General features: G+C 36.9%; 4 protein-coding genes across 4 annotated transcripts; 3 read left to right on the forward strand and 1 right to left on the reverse strand.

The window, feature by feature from the left end:
* Nucleotides 1-6,442: 6,442 nt before the first annotated feature.
* Nucleotides 6,443-8,757, reverse strand: LOC104787562 (calmodulin-1). Its single transcript, XM_010513163.3, has 2 exons — nt 8,503-8,757; nt 6,443-7,005 (listed from the first exon to the last, which is right to left on the reverse strand). Exons 1-2 carry the CDS (start codon nt 8,576-8,578, stop codon nt 6,632-6,634), a joined length of 450 nt encoding a protein of 149 aa, XP_010511465.1. The 5' UTR covers nt 8,579-8,757; the 3' UTR covers nt 6,443-6,631.
* A 1,272-nt stretch (nt 8,758-10,029) lies between these two features.
* LOC104787564 (putative fructokinase-6, chloroplastic) lies at nt 10,030-12,396 on the forward strand. The gene is made up of 7 exons (XM_010513164.3): nt 10,030-10,489; nt 10,691-10,893; nt 10,989-11,201; nt 11,284-11,481; nt 11,576-11,713; nt 11,804-11,920; nt 12,070-12,396. Exons 1-7 carry the CDS (start codon nt 10,333-10,335, stop codon nt 12,202-12,204), a joined length of 1,161 nt encoding a protein of 386 aa, XP_010511466.1. The 5' UTR covers nt 10,030-10,332; the 3' UTR covers nt 12,205-12,396.
* Nucleotides 12,397-13,143: 747 nt separating this feature from the next.
* LOC109133031 (uncharacterized) lies at nt 13,144-14,262 on the forward strand. The gene is made up of 2 exons (XM_019245561.2): nt 13,144-13,263; nt 13,892-14,262. Exons 1-2 carry the CDS (start codon nt 13,155-13,157, stop codon nt 14,008-14,010), a joined length of 228 nt encoding a protein of 75 aa, XP_019101106.1. The 5' UTR covers nt 13,144-13,154; the 3' UTR covers nt 14,011-14,262.
* Nucleotides 14,238-15,387, forward strand: LOC104787565 (17.6 kDa class II heat shock protein). The gene has a single exon (XM_010513166.3). It carries the CDS (start codon nt 14,786-14,788, stop codon nt 15,254-15,256), a length of 471 nt encoding a protein of 156 aa, XP_010511468.1. The 5' UTR covers nt 14,238-14,785; the 3' UTR covers nt 15,257-15,387.
* The last annotated feature ends 975 nt before the right edge of the window (nt 15,388-16,362 follow it).

Consider the following 16,362-nt stretch of genomic DNA (forward strand, 5'->3'; position numbering starts at 1 on the left):
CAAATGATTACCGCATTTATTCTGTTAAATAAAATAATTATTTAGGTAGGTAACCCATATTGTGAGAATATCAGGACTTAAGACTATACCTCTAATTTGTTTTTCTATTAAATTTAGGTTGCAAGTTTTTCATTAGCGCTCTGGCTGTGGAATTTGTTACAAAAGAAAATTAAAATGATAAGTATGATCGGAAGTTTTGTAAGTTCTCCCCAAAACCAATTTTTTTTTTTTTTACAGGATTAAAGCCAACCAAATCATGCTGTAAAGTCCAACACGTATAGTCTTAAAGGTTGAATTTAATTCTGTATAAATTCTTTATTCTTATAGTACTGGTTATTGATCTAGGACACGAGATCAAGGTTGTCCGTACGGATGTCCGTACAAGCGTCCGTACAAGTGAGCATAAGGCTTAGGCCATTAGGCCATGGTTCGGTTTGTTAAATAAGAAAGAGAGGCTTTAGTAATAAGAAACCCATAAGAAGAGAAGGATCTAGAAGAGAGGAGATCAAAAATATCCTAAGAAGAGATCACATGTTTACCTTGGGGATGAGTGAAGTCGAGTCAACCAAGTAAGGAAAGGTCGCTATCATCATTAAGGAAGATTGAGACTAATCTCACGAGAATATCTTCTTTCCTTCCCTATTGTATCTCTAACGGCTAATATCTCCTTCTCTCCCTATATATGGCCATGTAACAAACATAAGATGTATTCTAATCAAGTATTTTGAATACACATTCTCTTATTCTCTCGATTCTCTTATTATTCTCTAGATAATTCCACAATTCTAACATGGTATCAGAGCCAGGTTTCTGTTCTTGACAAAACCAGCTCCATTCTCTTTTATTCTAGCTTTGATTCTCCATTCTTGTTGTTCGCTTTCTACTCTCGTTCGTTTTCTCACGTTTATCCACCGGTCAAAAGCTTTATCCGGCGGTCAATAGCATTCTACCATGGAGAACACCAAGCCGCTTGTTCTACCAACCGTCCTCAAAGGAGGAAACTATCTGCTGTGGTCAAGAACCACCAAAACAGCATTGTGTGGCCGCGGACTTTGGAACCACATCGAAGGTGGGAGAGTTCCAAGGAAAGTCACCAAAGAAGGTGGAAAAGAAACCATCAAAGAAGATGAAGAAGAGGCTAAGCGTCAAGAAGAGGCTAAGTGGTTTCAAGAAGACCAAACCGTCCTCTCCATACTTCAAAACTCCCTTGAGGCTCCCATACTAGAAGCCTATTCCTATTGTGAGACGGCCAGCGAACTATGGGAGACCCTCAAGAATGTCTTCGGCAATGTCTCCAACCTCACCCGAGTCTTTGAAGTCAAGAAGTCTATCAACGACCTGAGTCAAGAGGATATGGAGTTCAACAAACATTTTGGGACGTTCAGGTCACTTTGGGCTGAATTCGAAATGCTCCGACCGAACACCATGGATCCGGCCGTACTCAACGAGCAAAAGGAACAAGACAAGGTCTTTGCATTGCTACTCACCCTCAACCCGACTTTAAACGACCTCATCAAGCATATCCTAAGGTCAGACAAGCTCCAAGCCTCGATGATGTGTGCGCACAGATACAAAAAGAACAAGGCTCTCTCGGCTTGTTTAGTGGTAAGGGGGATCTTGTCACAGCCAACAAAGGAGTCTTCAAACAAGAGGATCGGAAGCCAAAGGGAGGATGTGAACATTGTAAAAGGAAGAACCATACTAAGGAGAAATGTTGGTTTCTTCACCCTCACCTGCGCCCAAGTCACCATCACAAGGATCCGCGAGCCAACATGACTCACACCAAGGACGAACAAGCCCAGACTGGCGGTTCCTCGAAGAACGGTGAAGAGGCAGCCTCCGGAGACTATGTGAGGAAATCTGACTTGGAGGCCTTCTTCAAGTCCTTGGCTCTCAAGGAGTCAAGTGGTAAAACATTTTCTGCCCTCAAGCTTAATAACTCCTTAGTAGTAGATTCGGGTGCTTCTCACCATATGATTAGTAACTCGAACTTGCTAAATAATATAGAACCGGCTAAGGGAAATGTAGTTATTGCTAATGGGGAGAAAATACCGATTCAAGGCATAGGCGAATTAAGATTATTTAAAAAAGAGTCTAAAGCGTTTTATATGCCTAAGTTTACTTCAAATCTTTTGTCGGTTAAAAGAGCTACTAATGATCTAAATTGCTATGCTATATTTGGGCCTAATGATGTTTACTTTCAGGATATTGAGACTGGAAAAATGATTGGTGAAGGTGGAACCAAAGATGATCTTTATATTCTTGAAGATAGTTCACCAAGTTTACCAAAATCTGTTTCTTTTAGTTCTTGTCTTGGAATTTCTTTGAATGCAATGTGGCATGCTAGGCTAGGTCATCCTCACTCTAGAGCTCTCGAATTAATGCTTCCTAATGTCTCTTTTGATCACTCTAGTTGTGAAGCTTGTATACTTGGCAAACATTGTAAAACTGTTTTCTCTAAGTCTACTACTTTTTATGAAAACTGCTTTGACTTAGTTCATTCAGATGTTTGGACCTCTCCATGTGTCTCTAGGGATAGTAACAAGTATTTTGTGACATTCATAGATGAAAAATCAAAATATACTTGGGTAACCTTACTTCCCTCCAAGGATCGTGTGATTGATGCATTTATAAATTTCCAAAACTATGTCACTAATCAGTTTAATGCTAAGATTAAAGTGTTTAGAACAGACAATGGAGGCGAGTATACAAGCAATCGATTCAAAGAACACCTAGCAAAGCATGGCATTGTTCATCAAACAAGTTGCCCCTACACTCCTCAACAAAATGGTGTAGCCGAAAGAAAGAACCGACACTTGATGGAAGTAGCAAGATTAATGATGTTTCACACCAACGTCCCAAGAAGATATTGGGGAGATGCGGTGATGACGGCCTGCTACCTAATCAACCGGACTCCTACTAAGATCCTAGAGGATCGATCACCATTTGAGGTACTAAACCAATTTAAACCATCACTTAATCACCTAAAAGTGTTTGGTTGTGTTTGTTTTGTCTTGATACCAGGTGAACTACAGAATAAGCTTGAAGCCAAGAGCACCAAGTGCATGTTTCTAGGCTATTCCATCACTCAAAAGGGCTACAAATGCTTTGATCCGATCAATGACCGCACCTTCGTCTCACGCGATGTTAAGTTTCTTGAAGACCAAGGTTACTTTGACAAGAAAGATTGGACGGGCTTGAAGGATTTGGCAACGCCTATGGATCAGTCTGCAGGTCTAAAGTTCTTACTAGATCATCTCGGTGTCTCGACCACTCAACCCTCGCAATTGTCCCAGGATACTTCACCTAACTCACTTCCCGGCACCTCGGAACCTCTGCCCGAACCATCGTCTATCCCGGCTGATGTTGTGCCTCCGGAGCCGGAGGGGGAGAACAATGATAGGCTACAACAACAAGTCTCTGAAGAACCAACTTCTGTAGACCAAGCACTGCCTGCGCCAGCTCCTGAACCACAACCAGCTCCACAACCAGCTCCACAGCCGCGTAGAAGTACTCGCGTCCGGTCACATCCGTCCACATGGAGAGATAAGCGCTTCTACTACAACAACAATGCTATAGCGCATCCTATACAAGCTGTATGCTCTCTTGTGCGTCTACCAGCTGATCATCAAGTGTTCCTTGGGAAGCTAGACGAACAACCGATACCAACACCTATGAGGAAGCACAAGAAAGCAAAGAATGGCTTGGAGCCGTAGATGATGAGGTGGAGGCTATGATACGAAATCACACATGGGATGAAGCTGATCTTCCACCAGGGAAAAAGGCAGTAAGCTCAAAGTGGGTTTTCACAATCAAGCATCTAAGTAATGGAGACATCGAGAGATACAAAGCTCGCCTAGTGGCGCGTGGGTTCACTCAAACATATGGTCAGGACTACAAAGACATGTTCACACCAGTGGCTAAGCTTCATACGGTGAGGGTAGTCTTATCCTTAGCTACGAATCTATCTTGGGAGTTATGGCAGATGAATGTCAAAAACGCCTTCCTACAAGGAGAATTAAAGGAAGAGGTTTACATGACACCACCACCCGGTCTTGAAGACATGATCACTCCAGGAAAGGTATTGAGACTAAGGAAAGCTATATATGGCTTAAAGCAATCACCACGAGCCTGGTACCACAAGTTGAGCACTACACTTGTTGGTTATGGCTTTAAGAGAACCCACTCGGACAACTCTCTCTTCACTCATCAAAGCGATAAAGGTATAGTGGTTGTTCTTGTCTATGTAGATGATCTTATCATCTCCGGGGACAACCATGAAGGTATAAAGGATATCAAAGCTCATTTAAATTCTGTGTTTGATATAAAAGACCTTGGTGAGCTTAAGTACTTCCTTGGGATTGAAGTGTGTCGTTCTCCGGAAGGCCTATTTCTTTCCCAACGAAAGTACACCCTTGATTTACTTTGTGAAACAGGAATGTTAGGAGCTAAACCGGTTGACACTCCGCTTCCTGATGGCTACCAAGTTGAACGCAAGGGGGAGAGGAATGATCCTTCATACGAAGATCCCTCTCGCTATCACCGTCTAGTGGGTAAGCTTATCTACTTAACACTTACTCGACCTGACATTTGCTATGCTGTGAATCAGGTTAGCCAGTACATGAAAGCTCCAACAACATATCACTGGAGTATCTTGCAAAGAATCCTTCACTATCTCAAGAAGAGCCCTGGCCAAGGCATATGGATGGGCAAGAATGACAATACCGAGCTTGTAGGATATTGTGATGCGGATTGGGGTGGCGATAGGACGGATCGAAGATCAGTCACAGGCTACTGCACCTTCATAGGAGGCAACCTAGTCACGTGGAAGACCAAGAAGCAAAAGGTGGTCTCGATGTCGAGTGCCGAATCCGAGTATAGAGCGATGCGGAAGCTGACCACCGAGCTCACATGGCTCAAGGCATTGTTAGAAGAGCTAGGCATCAAACCATCAACACCAATCCCTATGCATTGTGACAATGAAGCCGCAATCCACATAGCCACAAACTCGGTGTTCCATGAAAGAACCAAACACATCGAGTTGGACTGCCACAAAGTTCGAGAAAAGATTGAAGAAGGTGTCACTCTCCCATATCATACACCAAGCGTGGACCAGCTCGCTGACATCTTCACCAAGGCTGCCTGTCGTAAAGTTTGTGATCACATTCACCACAAGCTCGGACTGGTGGACTTGACACACCCTTGATCAAGTCTCCTACCCGTGACCATTACACTCTTTTTCCCTCAAGGTAGTTTTGTCCCATGTGGTTTTGTACTTTGAGGTTTTTAATGAGGTGATGGCTTACGGGGTTCCAAGCTTAACCGTTTCACCTGGTTAAGCTTGAGGGGGAGTATTGATCTAGGACACGAGATCAAGGTTGTCCGTACGGATGTCCGTACAAGCGTCCGTACAAGTGACCATAAGGCTTAGGCCATTAGGCCATGGTTCGGTTTGTTAAATAAGAAAGAGAGGCCTTAGTAATAAGAAACCCATAAGAAGAGAATGATCTAGAAGAGAGGAGATCAAAAATATCCTAAGAAGAGATCACATGTTTACCTTGGGGACGAGTGAAGTCGAGTCAACCAAGTAAGGAAAGGTCGCTATCATCATTAAGGAAGATTGAGACTAATCTCACGAGTATCTCTAACGGCTAATATCTCCTTCTCTCCCTATATATGGCCATGTAACAAACATAAGATGTATTCTAATCAAGTCTTTTGAATACACATTCTCTTATTCTCTCGATTCTCTTATTATTCTCTAGATAATTCCGCAATTCTAACACTGGTTTTCTAAAATATCTACCAACGATACGCTTAATCATGTAAATTAAGTATGATGTTTTGTATACATAGAAGACATTTAATTAGGATGCTATATATATGTAAAAAGAACATGTTATTTCGTGAAAACAATTGTTATTTATAACAAAATGACATGCTATTTAGAAAAATAACACATGTTTTTGTGTGTTTCTGGAAGAAGACGTCATAGTCATTTACTCAGTTGAGTGCAATTATTCTAAATGAAAAGGATTGACTAGTCCAATTCCGGACTTGCAAGTAAGGTTTTGATGACGCAATTGTAATTCGTATAAAACCTTTGTAACAAATCTATATAATACAGTATGACAATTTGTGTTACGATGTCTATTTGTCAACTTCCCCTTTACTATAAAGAAAGGAAACGTTAATACGGTAAGTTATATATAAACTTCTGATGAGTCCATCTTACATTGGCTCTCGAGCACACCATATGTGATACGCCACTTGACCACATTTGTATGGGTTGTAAGCAAATTTAGATTAGTCATACTCAGCCCATGTCTATATGCACTCTGTGTATGAGTTTGTGTTTTGTGCATGGCAAGTGAAATAACTTTTTTTCCCCATATAACAAAGCTCTCCAGTTACCAAGATCTAAACATGCAATTATGCCAACAAGAAAAAGACCCACAAAATATATTAAAAAAAAAGATAGTCACAAATTCAGTCTGTTAAAATCTTGAGAACTATTAGGCTCAATCAAACCCAAAACACTAGAGGTCTGAATCTTTTTTTTTTTTGTAGATAGTAAAAGCCTAAACAGATCATCACATCACCACATTTATTCTTCATTTTCATCTGATCATCACTTAGCCATCATAATCTTGACAAACTCCTCGTAGTTTATCTGACCATCTCCATCAACATCTGCTTCACGGATCATCTCCTCGACCTCTTCATCAGTCAGCTTCTCTCCTAGATTTGTCATGACATGGCGGAGCTCTGCAGCGGATATGAAACCGTTCTGGTCTTTGTCGAACACCCTGAATGCTTCTTTGAGCTCTTCCTCTGAGTCTGTGTCCTTCATCTTCTTAGCCATTAGGTTAAGAAACTCGGGGAAGTCAATGGTGCCGTTACCATCAGCATCCACCTCGTTGATCATGTCTTGTAGCTCAGCTTCTGTTGGGTTCTGCCCTAGAGACCTCATCACTGTACCCAGCTCCTTTGTGGTAATGCAACCTGTTCAATCAGTAAAGGATAACATTAGAGAACATGAATGAAACCAGGTCTTGAGATAAGTGTCTCAAACAAAAAAAAAATTGAATTAAAAGACCCAACAAACAAACAAAGACATGAACATCAATGGATACCACAAAAAGAACTCGAATCTGAGAATCTTTCAGTAGGTGCTAAACACACACATGATTGACTGTTTCTCATACGAAGGTGTGTTGCCACAGAGTTAAGTGATATATGAAATATGAATGAAACCAGGTCTTGTGATATTCGTTTTCTAGTCAACAAATACCACATACATGAACCATCAAATGTATGCGGGATGCCAGATAAATCACTTTAATCTGAGAATCTTCCATTATGAAAATACCATGATAGATGCTAAAACTAAACATGATCTGATAACTTAAACCTGTGACAAAAATACCATGATCGATGCTCTACATAAAGTAGAGCAATAATGACAAACTGAGACTTGATTCAGAACAAGAAACCAAACCTATAATGGACAAAGCTAAGTAGCATTGATGCAAATATTTATTTCATTATGAAACAATAAACGAATAAAGATGAAACATACACCCAAAGACCACCAAAAATTTGGTTCTCTTTCACAATGTTCCAACATTAGTATTTGTAGTTAACATAATGTACAAGATATCTTTTGTAAACGATTACATTATCTTACCTAATACCTAGCAATGACATTGGTAACCACAGTCTAAGCATACATCACACGAAAACTTTGGTTTCTTGGCATTAGTACTCACACCACTAGCTCATGCATTAATATGATTCACCTGTTCGTTGCAAATACGGTAACTAAAGTAGTATCATGCCACATCAATGTCAATAGCATAAGATCATGGCACCATATATGCTATTGACACGGATTGGGCATGGTATTACTTTAGTTGCCGTAATTACAACAAAAAAAAGGTGAATCATATTCATGTAGCACTCGATGGTGACCAAAAACTGTGGTTACCAATGTCATTGCTAGGTAAGATCCTATAATCGTTAAAAAATATATGTGGTACATATAATTTATATATTAAATTTAAATACTAATATATGAAATCGAATCTGAGAATCTTTCACAATTCTTTTTCTAGATTAAGAACACAAAGAGAACTCAGATAGTTACTAGAACAAGGATCCTAAATCTAATACAAAACAAGCTTCAAAGAAACACCAAAACCCCAAAATCGATGCTAAGAGATATAGAACAACACGACGACATCAAAGGAAACAATCAAATTCAACAACGACGCAACAAAACCACACAAATCAGAGATCGGAACACACCAAAACGGCAGAGACTAGAAACAACATAATATCGCAAAATTCTAAAAGCGTATAATAGAATAAGATTCAAAACAAAAACAAAAAATCGAATCTGAGACCGATCATAACACGAAATCGTGAAAAAGCGAGATCCGAAATGGTTTAAAAAAGAAGAAGAAGAAGAAGATGAGATGAGATTGAGACTAAACTAACCATCTCCATCTTTGTCGAAGAGGCTAAAAGCTTCCTTAAACTCAGAGATCTGTTCATCTGTTAGCTGATCCGCCATAGCTTCTTCTTCTTTTTCTTCTTCTTCGATTTAGAGAGACGAAATGATTTTTTTTTCTTTTTCTTCTGTACTCTTTGTGGAAGCTGTGAACAAAAAAATATCTTAGCAACCGACAAAAACAATTATACGACGCTAAGAAAAAGAAAAAAAAAAGTAAAAAGGAAATTAAATAATAAATTAGTTAATCATGTGATTAGTTAACGTGGGACTTGAGGGGAAGGAAGCCCAACAAAGGCCCTTTGGATACACCTAGCTGCTAAAAGGCTTCAATGATTACATATACAGTAGTAATATATATTTTTCAGAGAAGATTTTTTTTTTTTGTCAACTAATTATTTTTGGGGTTTAAAGATAATTATTATGAGAAAAAAACAAAAAATTGGCCATCAAAATTTCTTCCTTATACTAAAAAAATTGCACAATTTACACATTTTACAATAATAGTTTTTCAATTTAGAATAATCAATAGAGATTTTCTTAGAAATGTTTCTTTTAATATATATAATTTCAAAAACACTCAATTCAGCGACTCATTTTAAAATTTATAAAATTAATAAGTAATGGTAGTAAGTTAGTAACTATTTGAAAACTCGAATCCAAATATTTGTAAGTTTTATAAATCTATATATACATTTTTGGAGACATTTATAGAATAAATCATGTAATTGACACTTATTTACAAGTATGCCATTTTCATTAATTATTTATTTGTTTTTAATTTAATTAATTAATATTAAGTTTTGATTTTAGAAAACAAGATTTCTCATCCTAATAAAATTTCCAAAACAATAGGAACAACTCCCTTTAACATTAAGTATTAAGTTAATAATTAGTTTTCTTAATATTAAGTTTCCAATTTTACAAAACAATATGAATTAATTCTATAAACACACATAATATTTTCCTTCTATAAATCACTACTTATTTAATTTTATGTTATAAAACAATAAACATCAAACAAAATACTTTCTACACTAACTAATATATCTCTATATTTGTAAGTTTACTTTTTTAAAAATACAAATTAAATATTAGTTATTAATATAGTTAATCTACAAAACAAATAACAATTTATTTTTATTAAAAATAGCTCTGCGGTGTACCGCGGATGAATATCTAGTATAAATTAAAACCCGTTTTTTTTTTTTTTCATAGCTTGTAGAATTACGAATTTTGGTCTAAAATCTGTGATTCATTAATTAATTAAAAAAGAAACATTAACTACATGTTTCTCAATTGCTAAATTCAACTGAGTGATTGTTTTCCTTAATTTATCTAAACATCAACAGATATACAGATGCATAGGCATGTGGAGAAGGTTACTATCACAGGAGAATCAAAGAAAAAGGTGAAACATTTGTTGATTCTTTGATTGCTCTCTTCTCTTGTATCAAAAGAGAATAGGACCCCAAAATGACTTGTCCCTAAATTGGGTTCCACTAACTACAATCATGCCAAAATTCACCATTTTCAAAATCAAAATTACTGTTTAATTTTGGTTTTTGCCTATCAATAAACAATAATAAATTAATTACTACATCTAATCAAATTTAAAAAAAAACTTATCATTGTGTTAATTAGCGCTATAACGAAATATGAAAATGACCTTTCCGATTACCTTCGGTTCATCCGCTCCTCCCTCTGTCACTGTCTCTACTCACTCAGCTTCTTCTTCGTCCCACAAGCATTACAACACACAAAAGTAGCGTCTCCAAAACGCGGATCTCTGCGTTTCCCTTTTGCGTTTTCCGACCATGGCTCTCCAAGCCGCTTCCACGTTCTGTTTCTCCGGTCCAACTTTCCGATCAACTCCGTACTCACTCACTTCAAACCGTCGTAGCATCTCCATCAAAGCTACTTCTTCTTCTTCTTCTTCTTCAAGAATCTCCAATTCACGATCTAATCTCAAAGGTTCCACACATTTTTTGCTTTTGTTATCTCAAATTCTCATAAAACTCTGGAAAAAAAACAACAGAACAGAACTGTTCTTGAAACCGTTGTTAGATCTATGCATGTCTTTAAACCCTAAGTATTAGATTAGTTTTTTTAAATCTAATTGGTTCTTATTAATTCCTTAAATTGTATACATGTTTTTGTACTTGTTTTTTGAAGGAAGAGCATTGTCTAGTGAAGGTTCAACACAAGAGTCTCCAGATGTGGTTTGTTTTGGGGAAATGCTAATTGATTTTGTACCGACGACTAGTGGACTTTCATTAGCGGATGCACCGGCTTTTAAAAAGGCTCCAGGTGGTGCACCTGCTAATGTAGCTGTTGGTATTGCTCGTCTTGGTGGTTCTTCAGCTTTCATTGGCAAGGTTGAGTACAAAAACAAAACCTCTGTGTGTTCTTTGTTTTGATTTGTTTTTTTTTTTTTTTTTATAAAGATTTTGGTAACTGTTGTGCTGCACAGGTTGGTGAAGATGAGTTTGGTTATATGCTTGCGAATATTTTGAAAGATAACAACGTGAACAATGAAGGTATGCGGTTTGATCCTGGTGCAAGAACTGCTTTAGCTTTTGTGACTTTGACTAGTGAAGGTGAAAGAGAGTTTATGTTTTATCGAAACCCGAGTGCTGATATGTTGTTAGAAGAGTCTGAGCTTGATCTTGATTTGATTAAAAAGGTAACTCTGATGAACATGCAGCAAACCACATGTCAGTTTCAGTTTTCATTGTCTAACAGTTTTACATTTGATCTTGTGGTAGGCGAAGATATTCCATTACGGTTCAATAAGTCTTATCACAGAACCGTGCAAGTCTGCGCACATAGCTGCCTCAAAGGCTGCTAAGGAAGCTGGTGTTATTCTTTCTTATGACCCAAACCTTAGGCTCCCGTTGTGGCCTTCTGCAGACAATGCTAGAGATGAGATTCTGAGCATTTGGGACACTGCTGATATTATAAAGGTTATCTTTATAGGATACATTTGTGTTCTTATCTTTCCCTTTTTGTTCTCAAGTACTGAAACTTGTTGTCTCTGTTTGATAAAATGTTTTCAAGATAAGCGAAGAGGAGATCGTCTTTCTAACGAAAGGAGAAGATCCGTATGATGATAATGTCGTCCGCAAGTTGTTCCATCCTAAGCTTAAACTACTCCTTGTCACTGAAGGTCCTGAAGGCTGTCGGTACTACACCAAGGTGTGTATGGGAATCAGAACTAAGTATTTATAGGCTTTCATACTTAAGGTTTAATGAACATACCACTTAGAAATCTTTTCCAATGTACAGGATTTTAGCGGGAGAGTGCATGGATTGAAGGTGGATGTAGTGGACACAACAGGTGCTGGTGATGCATTTGTTGCCGGGATACTATCTCAGCTAGCCAATGATCTCTCCTTGCTTCAGGTAACCTCATTTCTCATTTTAAACTAGATGTAGCAGTTTGGTTAGAGAGGGTTAGATTTATAAGGCTGACTCGGCAGATTGATTAAGGTGATGGATTTGGTAGAGAGCATAGAAAACACACATAAGCTGAGAAAACCGAATTGTTTCAGGACGAAGAGCGACTGAGAGAAGCGCTAATGTTTGCTAATGCATGCGGGGCATTAACAGTTAAACAGAGAGGTGCAATCCCGGCTCTTCCCACCAGAGAAGCTGTACATGAGGCTCTACTCCAATCTGTTGTTTAACCATTCATTCAGTAACACACCACCAATATGAGAAACGATTGCTTTCTTCGCAGCAGATTTTGTAGGTCTGCATTTTGTTGTTGTAAAATTGTTGTATAATGTTTACTCGTCATTGTTTGTATTCTAGTAGCTTGTAGAGGTAATAAGCCTTTTGAAATAATTCATAATCGTTGAGCCAAGCACTTCAATCTCTCTGTTGGTCTTTGTAACTCTCGGTAATTCATAGAACCAAAGAGAAGATGCAAACTGTTCCACAACGAAAATATTTGTTTTTTTTTTCTGTTAGTCTACCTTGATGTAGATATAAAATAGTATATTACAAGATTCAATATGAAGTCGAAACGCTTGAACAATTCCAAGAAGAAGAAGAAGAAACTTTCTAGTCAAGAACTTGATAATATATGATATCTAGTTAGTATTGTTTCTCAAGAATCCAATAGAACACGTAATTAAGCTTTGGATTGAAAAAACACTAATGAGATATCTTCTTGATTTTATAGGACATGAGGGAACTAAAGGACAAGAAACCTGTGTTCAAAAAAAAAAAAGGACAAGAAACCATGAGTATTCAGTAATCAGTTCAATGGCATTTTAACTTGTTTGGTTAAACTATACATAACTATCACATTGCATCTCCAAACTTGGTATTCGTTCTCGATCGAGGTCACCTGCATTTACGATTTTGTTCAATTATAGATCATACAAAATTAATCATGTCAAACAGAACAATCTAATGGTCGGTTGAATATTCAAACATAAGTGAGTCATTACATATTTATTAAAGAAGTGTTGCATCCTAATGCAAGAAAACCACGTTATATTATATAAAAAAATGAACTATGTTGTTGAATTTGAAATGTATGCTTTGATTTTCTAGTCTACCTCTTTAACTTCATTTCTCTATAAGTACAACAACTTAAAGATGCCCAAAGTGTAATCGAATAGGAGCAATGGCAATGAAGAAAACACAAATAGCTTCACTTCTTCCAAGTTTGCTTCTTATACTTTTATCTCTATCCTTTCATGATCCAGTCAAGGCAGCTAGACTCCACCACTACGGTCAGTTTTTTTTTTTTTTTTTTTTTGTGAAAATTTAGTATATATTATAAATTTGGAACTTTTAGTAATCAAAATGGAGGCTTTATTCGTATAAAAGTTTGAACTACCTGCTTTCAATTTTTACATTTTTTCAACTTACATATTGACGAGAAATGTATTTGTGAAATTAATTAAAGTACTATGTTTGAAAACAAAGTTTAGCTAACACAAAATTAATTAACAAAAAATTAACCCTAAATATTTTTTTGAAAATTAACCCTAAATATTTTAACAAATAATTAAATCACTTTTTACTAAACATAAAACTCAGATAAATTCACTTCCTACTATTTTAAAAATAAATCAAATTCACGATTTTCATTTTATACTTTTCTAAAATCAAAGTTAGCATTCACCTGCCTGTATATATATTTAAAATCTATCAATTAGAATTAGAATATTACAAGAATTCCTGTCAGCTTACGTTAAGTAGAGTTTCATATTTTTAATATAATATGATAAGTTTATTTATATTTTTTGGCCTCATATTTATAGCTTTGATAATACATTTCAGTTTTTTTTTTTTTTTTTTTACTTGATCTCATTTTTAGTTTGTGCTATTTTTACATATTGATCTTATGTAATTAAGTTCGCGTCCACATTGACACTCCACCCTCTCCGTCGTGTGGAACGGAAATTTACCACGTTGCCGGAACAACAGAGGAGCCTTGTCGACACCCTGAAAACCCGTCTGCTGCAGATCCTTGAGTCGTACATTATAAGACTAATAGAGTTAGCAAATTTGAAGAAGAAGACCAAGTAACATATCCTCGAAACATCAACTGGCATCCAACTTTTTTTGCGATAATGTTTTGTGTTTTAATAATTTCCCAAATTTTGACTAATTTGTGGGTTATATATATCATACTTGGCATACTAGTATTACATCCCGCACTTATGCTGGGGGCATAGTTATCATTTATTTATACATTCAATAAAGTGAAAAGAATTTTATTAATATGATATATTTTTACATAGTCTCTTTTACTATCCCTACAAAAAAAGAGCATCATCTTCAAATTCAGTTACTCAGAGCATTGCAAGAGCAAGATGACCCTTCACCGCCTTTTAAGATTGAAAGTATCTCCTTCGTCCTCATGAATCACGCATACGGTTGCAGCTTTGGATCATTTACGCTCGATTATGCTTATAATGGTCATATTCTTTTCATTTTTATTAATTCTTTTTCCTTCGTTCGCTTGAAAAAAGTATTATTTTGCGGAAACAAAAAATACAAGAATGGGCCTTACTCCTAATTCAAAGCCCATCTAGATATGGCATATAGATATCAAAATCGAATTATACAAAAACTCCAGAACGATCAAGACGTTTCCCAAACACCGAAGCACTCTCTACATTTCTCTAGAAATATCTCTATCTCCCACTCGTATTTATATCCCACAATTTTCTATGAAAAATCAATCAAACCAAAAAGCCAAGAATCATAGAATACGAATCAAGAAAGCTAACGAAACAATCTACAATGGATTTGGGAAGGTTTCCAATAATCTCAATCCTCGAAAACATGTTCGAAGTCCCCGAAGATCACAACAACGAGGAAAGCCACAACAATCCATCAAGAACTTATGTGCGAGACGCAAAGGCAATGGCAGCTACACCGGTTGACGTTATCGAGCACCCGAACGCGTATGCTTTCGTTGTAGACATGCCTGGAATCAAAGGAGATGAGATCAAGGTTCAAGTAGAGGACGAGAATGTTCTTGTGGTGAGTGGAGAAAGACAGAGAGAGAAGAGCAAAGAGAACGAAGGTGTGAAGTACGTGAGGATGGAAAGAAGAATGGGTAAGTTTATGAGGAAGTTTCAATTGCCTGAGAATGCAGATTTGGACAAGATCTCTGCTACTTGTCATGATGGTGTGTTGAAAGTGACTGTTCAGAAACTTCCTCCTCCTGAGCCTAAGAAACCAAAGACTATTCAGGTTCAAGTCTCTTGAGTTTGGTCATCAAGATTGTGTTTTTTTTTTTTTTAATCTCTGTTTTAATTTAAAGAGTGGGTTTGAATGTCAGAATGTAACAATCTTTGTGTGTCCTAACATGAAATAAAGTTGTGTTTTCATTTCTAAAAGACTCTTATATCACCAAAAAAAAAAAAAAAAAACTAGAAGTCTCTATCGTAATGCTGGCTCTCCATAGCTCATGTTGACAAGATCACATTTATACAAGTCATCATATAAAAAAGAAATACTGAAAGTATTGACTTATGTCAATTCAAATCTCACATATAATAATCCACATAGATGAAAAACTTCCTGATGTTACAAAGTCAATTAAGAGAAATACGACTTGTTTTGTTCAAATAATGGTGAATTATTTTCAGCTAAATGAATTAGTACCTCCAGGGCAGCTATCAATGCCCGTGACAAACCAGTTCCGGTCTCCATTGAAACTAACCGCGAGTCTCCAATTTTGCAAGATATTATTTGTGCACCAGGTGCTACACCATTTAACAAATGCTCCTAACATAAACATAGAAAAGGAGTTAATTGGTTGCAACAAGTATGCAGAAATAGAAGTATAGAACTACCAAAAGACAGTCTCTAAACTTACATCAGCTTGTTTTTTCAGAAAATCAATTTTGCTTTGGAGGTCTTCACGGGTTATGATAGAATTTAAATAGCACTGCCTCACTCAACATCCACACAATACAGGAAACCCAATTCAGTATCTTTGTAGCACCTGATCAAAATCATACAGATTCTTTAAAGTCCTTGCAATTTCCTCCTGATTCTTTTCATCCCAGTTTTTCCTTCTCTCTTTCTACGTGACGAGAAAACAAAGAGAGATATTAGACAACTGAAATTGCATACCAGCTTTGTACAATCTGTTGAGAATTACGCTTAAAAACATAAGTGTTGCACAATGAAAAAGACAACTCCATAAATTAGAAACCATGACTAAACTACAGAGCATGATTCAAGATGGGATTTGCTTGGAATGCTGTTGATAGCCCCAGGATGTAGCTCCAGAATACCTTAAGACGCAATGATTCATATTGTGAATAAGTTTCATTGAGAGCCCAACATCATTTCTAAGAAAACCA

This window comes from Camelina sativa, chromosome 5 (genome assembly GCF_030686135.1).
Source record: "Camelina sativa cultivar CO46 ecotype springtype chromosome 5, ASM3068613v1".
Taxonomy (NCBI): Eukaryota; Viridiplantae; Streptophyta; class Magnoliopsida; order Brassicales; family Brassicaceae; genus Camelina; species Camelina sativa.

Bases quoted from the DNA above. Each gene is read 5' to 3' on its own strand.
- LOC104787562 (XM_010513163.3), bottom strand. From the start codon at position 8,578: ATGGCGGATCAGCTAACAGATGAACAGATCTCTGAGTTTAAGGAAGCT. The intron at 7,006-8,502 runs GTTAGTTTAGTC...CTGATTGAACAG, and splicing joins CTTCGACAAAGATGGAGATG to GTTGCATTACCACAAAGGAG.
- LOC104787564 (XM_010513164.3), top strand. From the start codon at position 10,333: ATGGCTCTCCAAGCCGCTTCCACGTTCTGTTTCTCCGGTCCAACTTTC. The intron at 10,894-10,988 runs GTTGAGTACAAA...TGTGCTGCACAG, and splicing joins CTTCAGCTTTCATTGGCAAG to GTTGGTGAAGATGAGTTTGG. The intron at 11,202-11,283 runs GTAACTCTGATG...ATCTTGTGGTAG, and splicing joins ATCTTGATTTGATTAAAAAG to GCGAAGATATTCCATTACGG.
- LOC109133031 (XM_019245561.2), top strand. From the start codon at position 13,155: ATGGCAATGAAGAAAACACAAATAGCTTCACTTCTTCCAAGTTTGCTT. The intron at 13,264-13,891 runs GTCAGTTTTTTT...TATGTAATTAAG, and splicing joins AGCTAGACTCCACCACTACG to TTCGCGTCCACATTGACACT.
- LOC104787565 (XM_010513166.3), top strand. From the start codon at position 14,786: ATGGATTTGGGAAGGTTTCCAATAATCTCAATCCTCGAAAACATGTTC.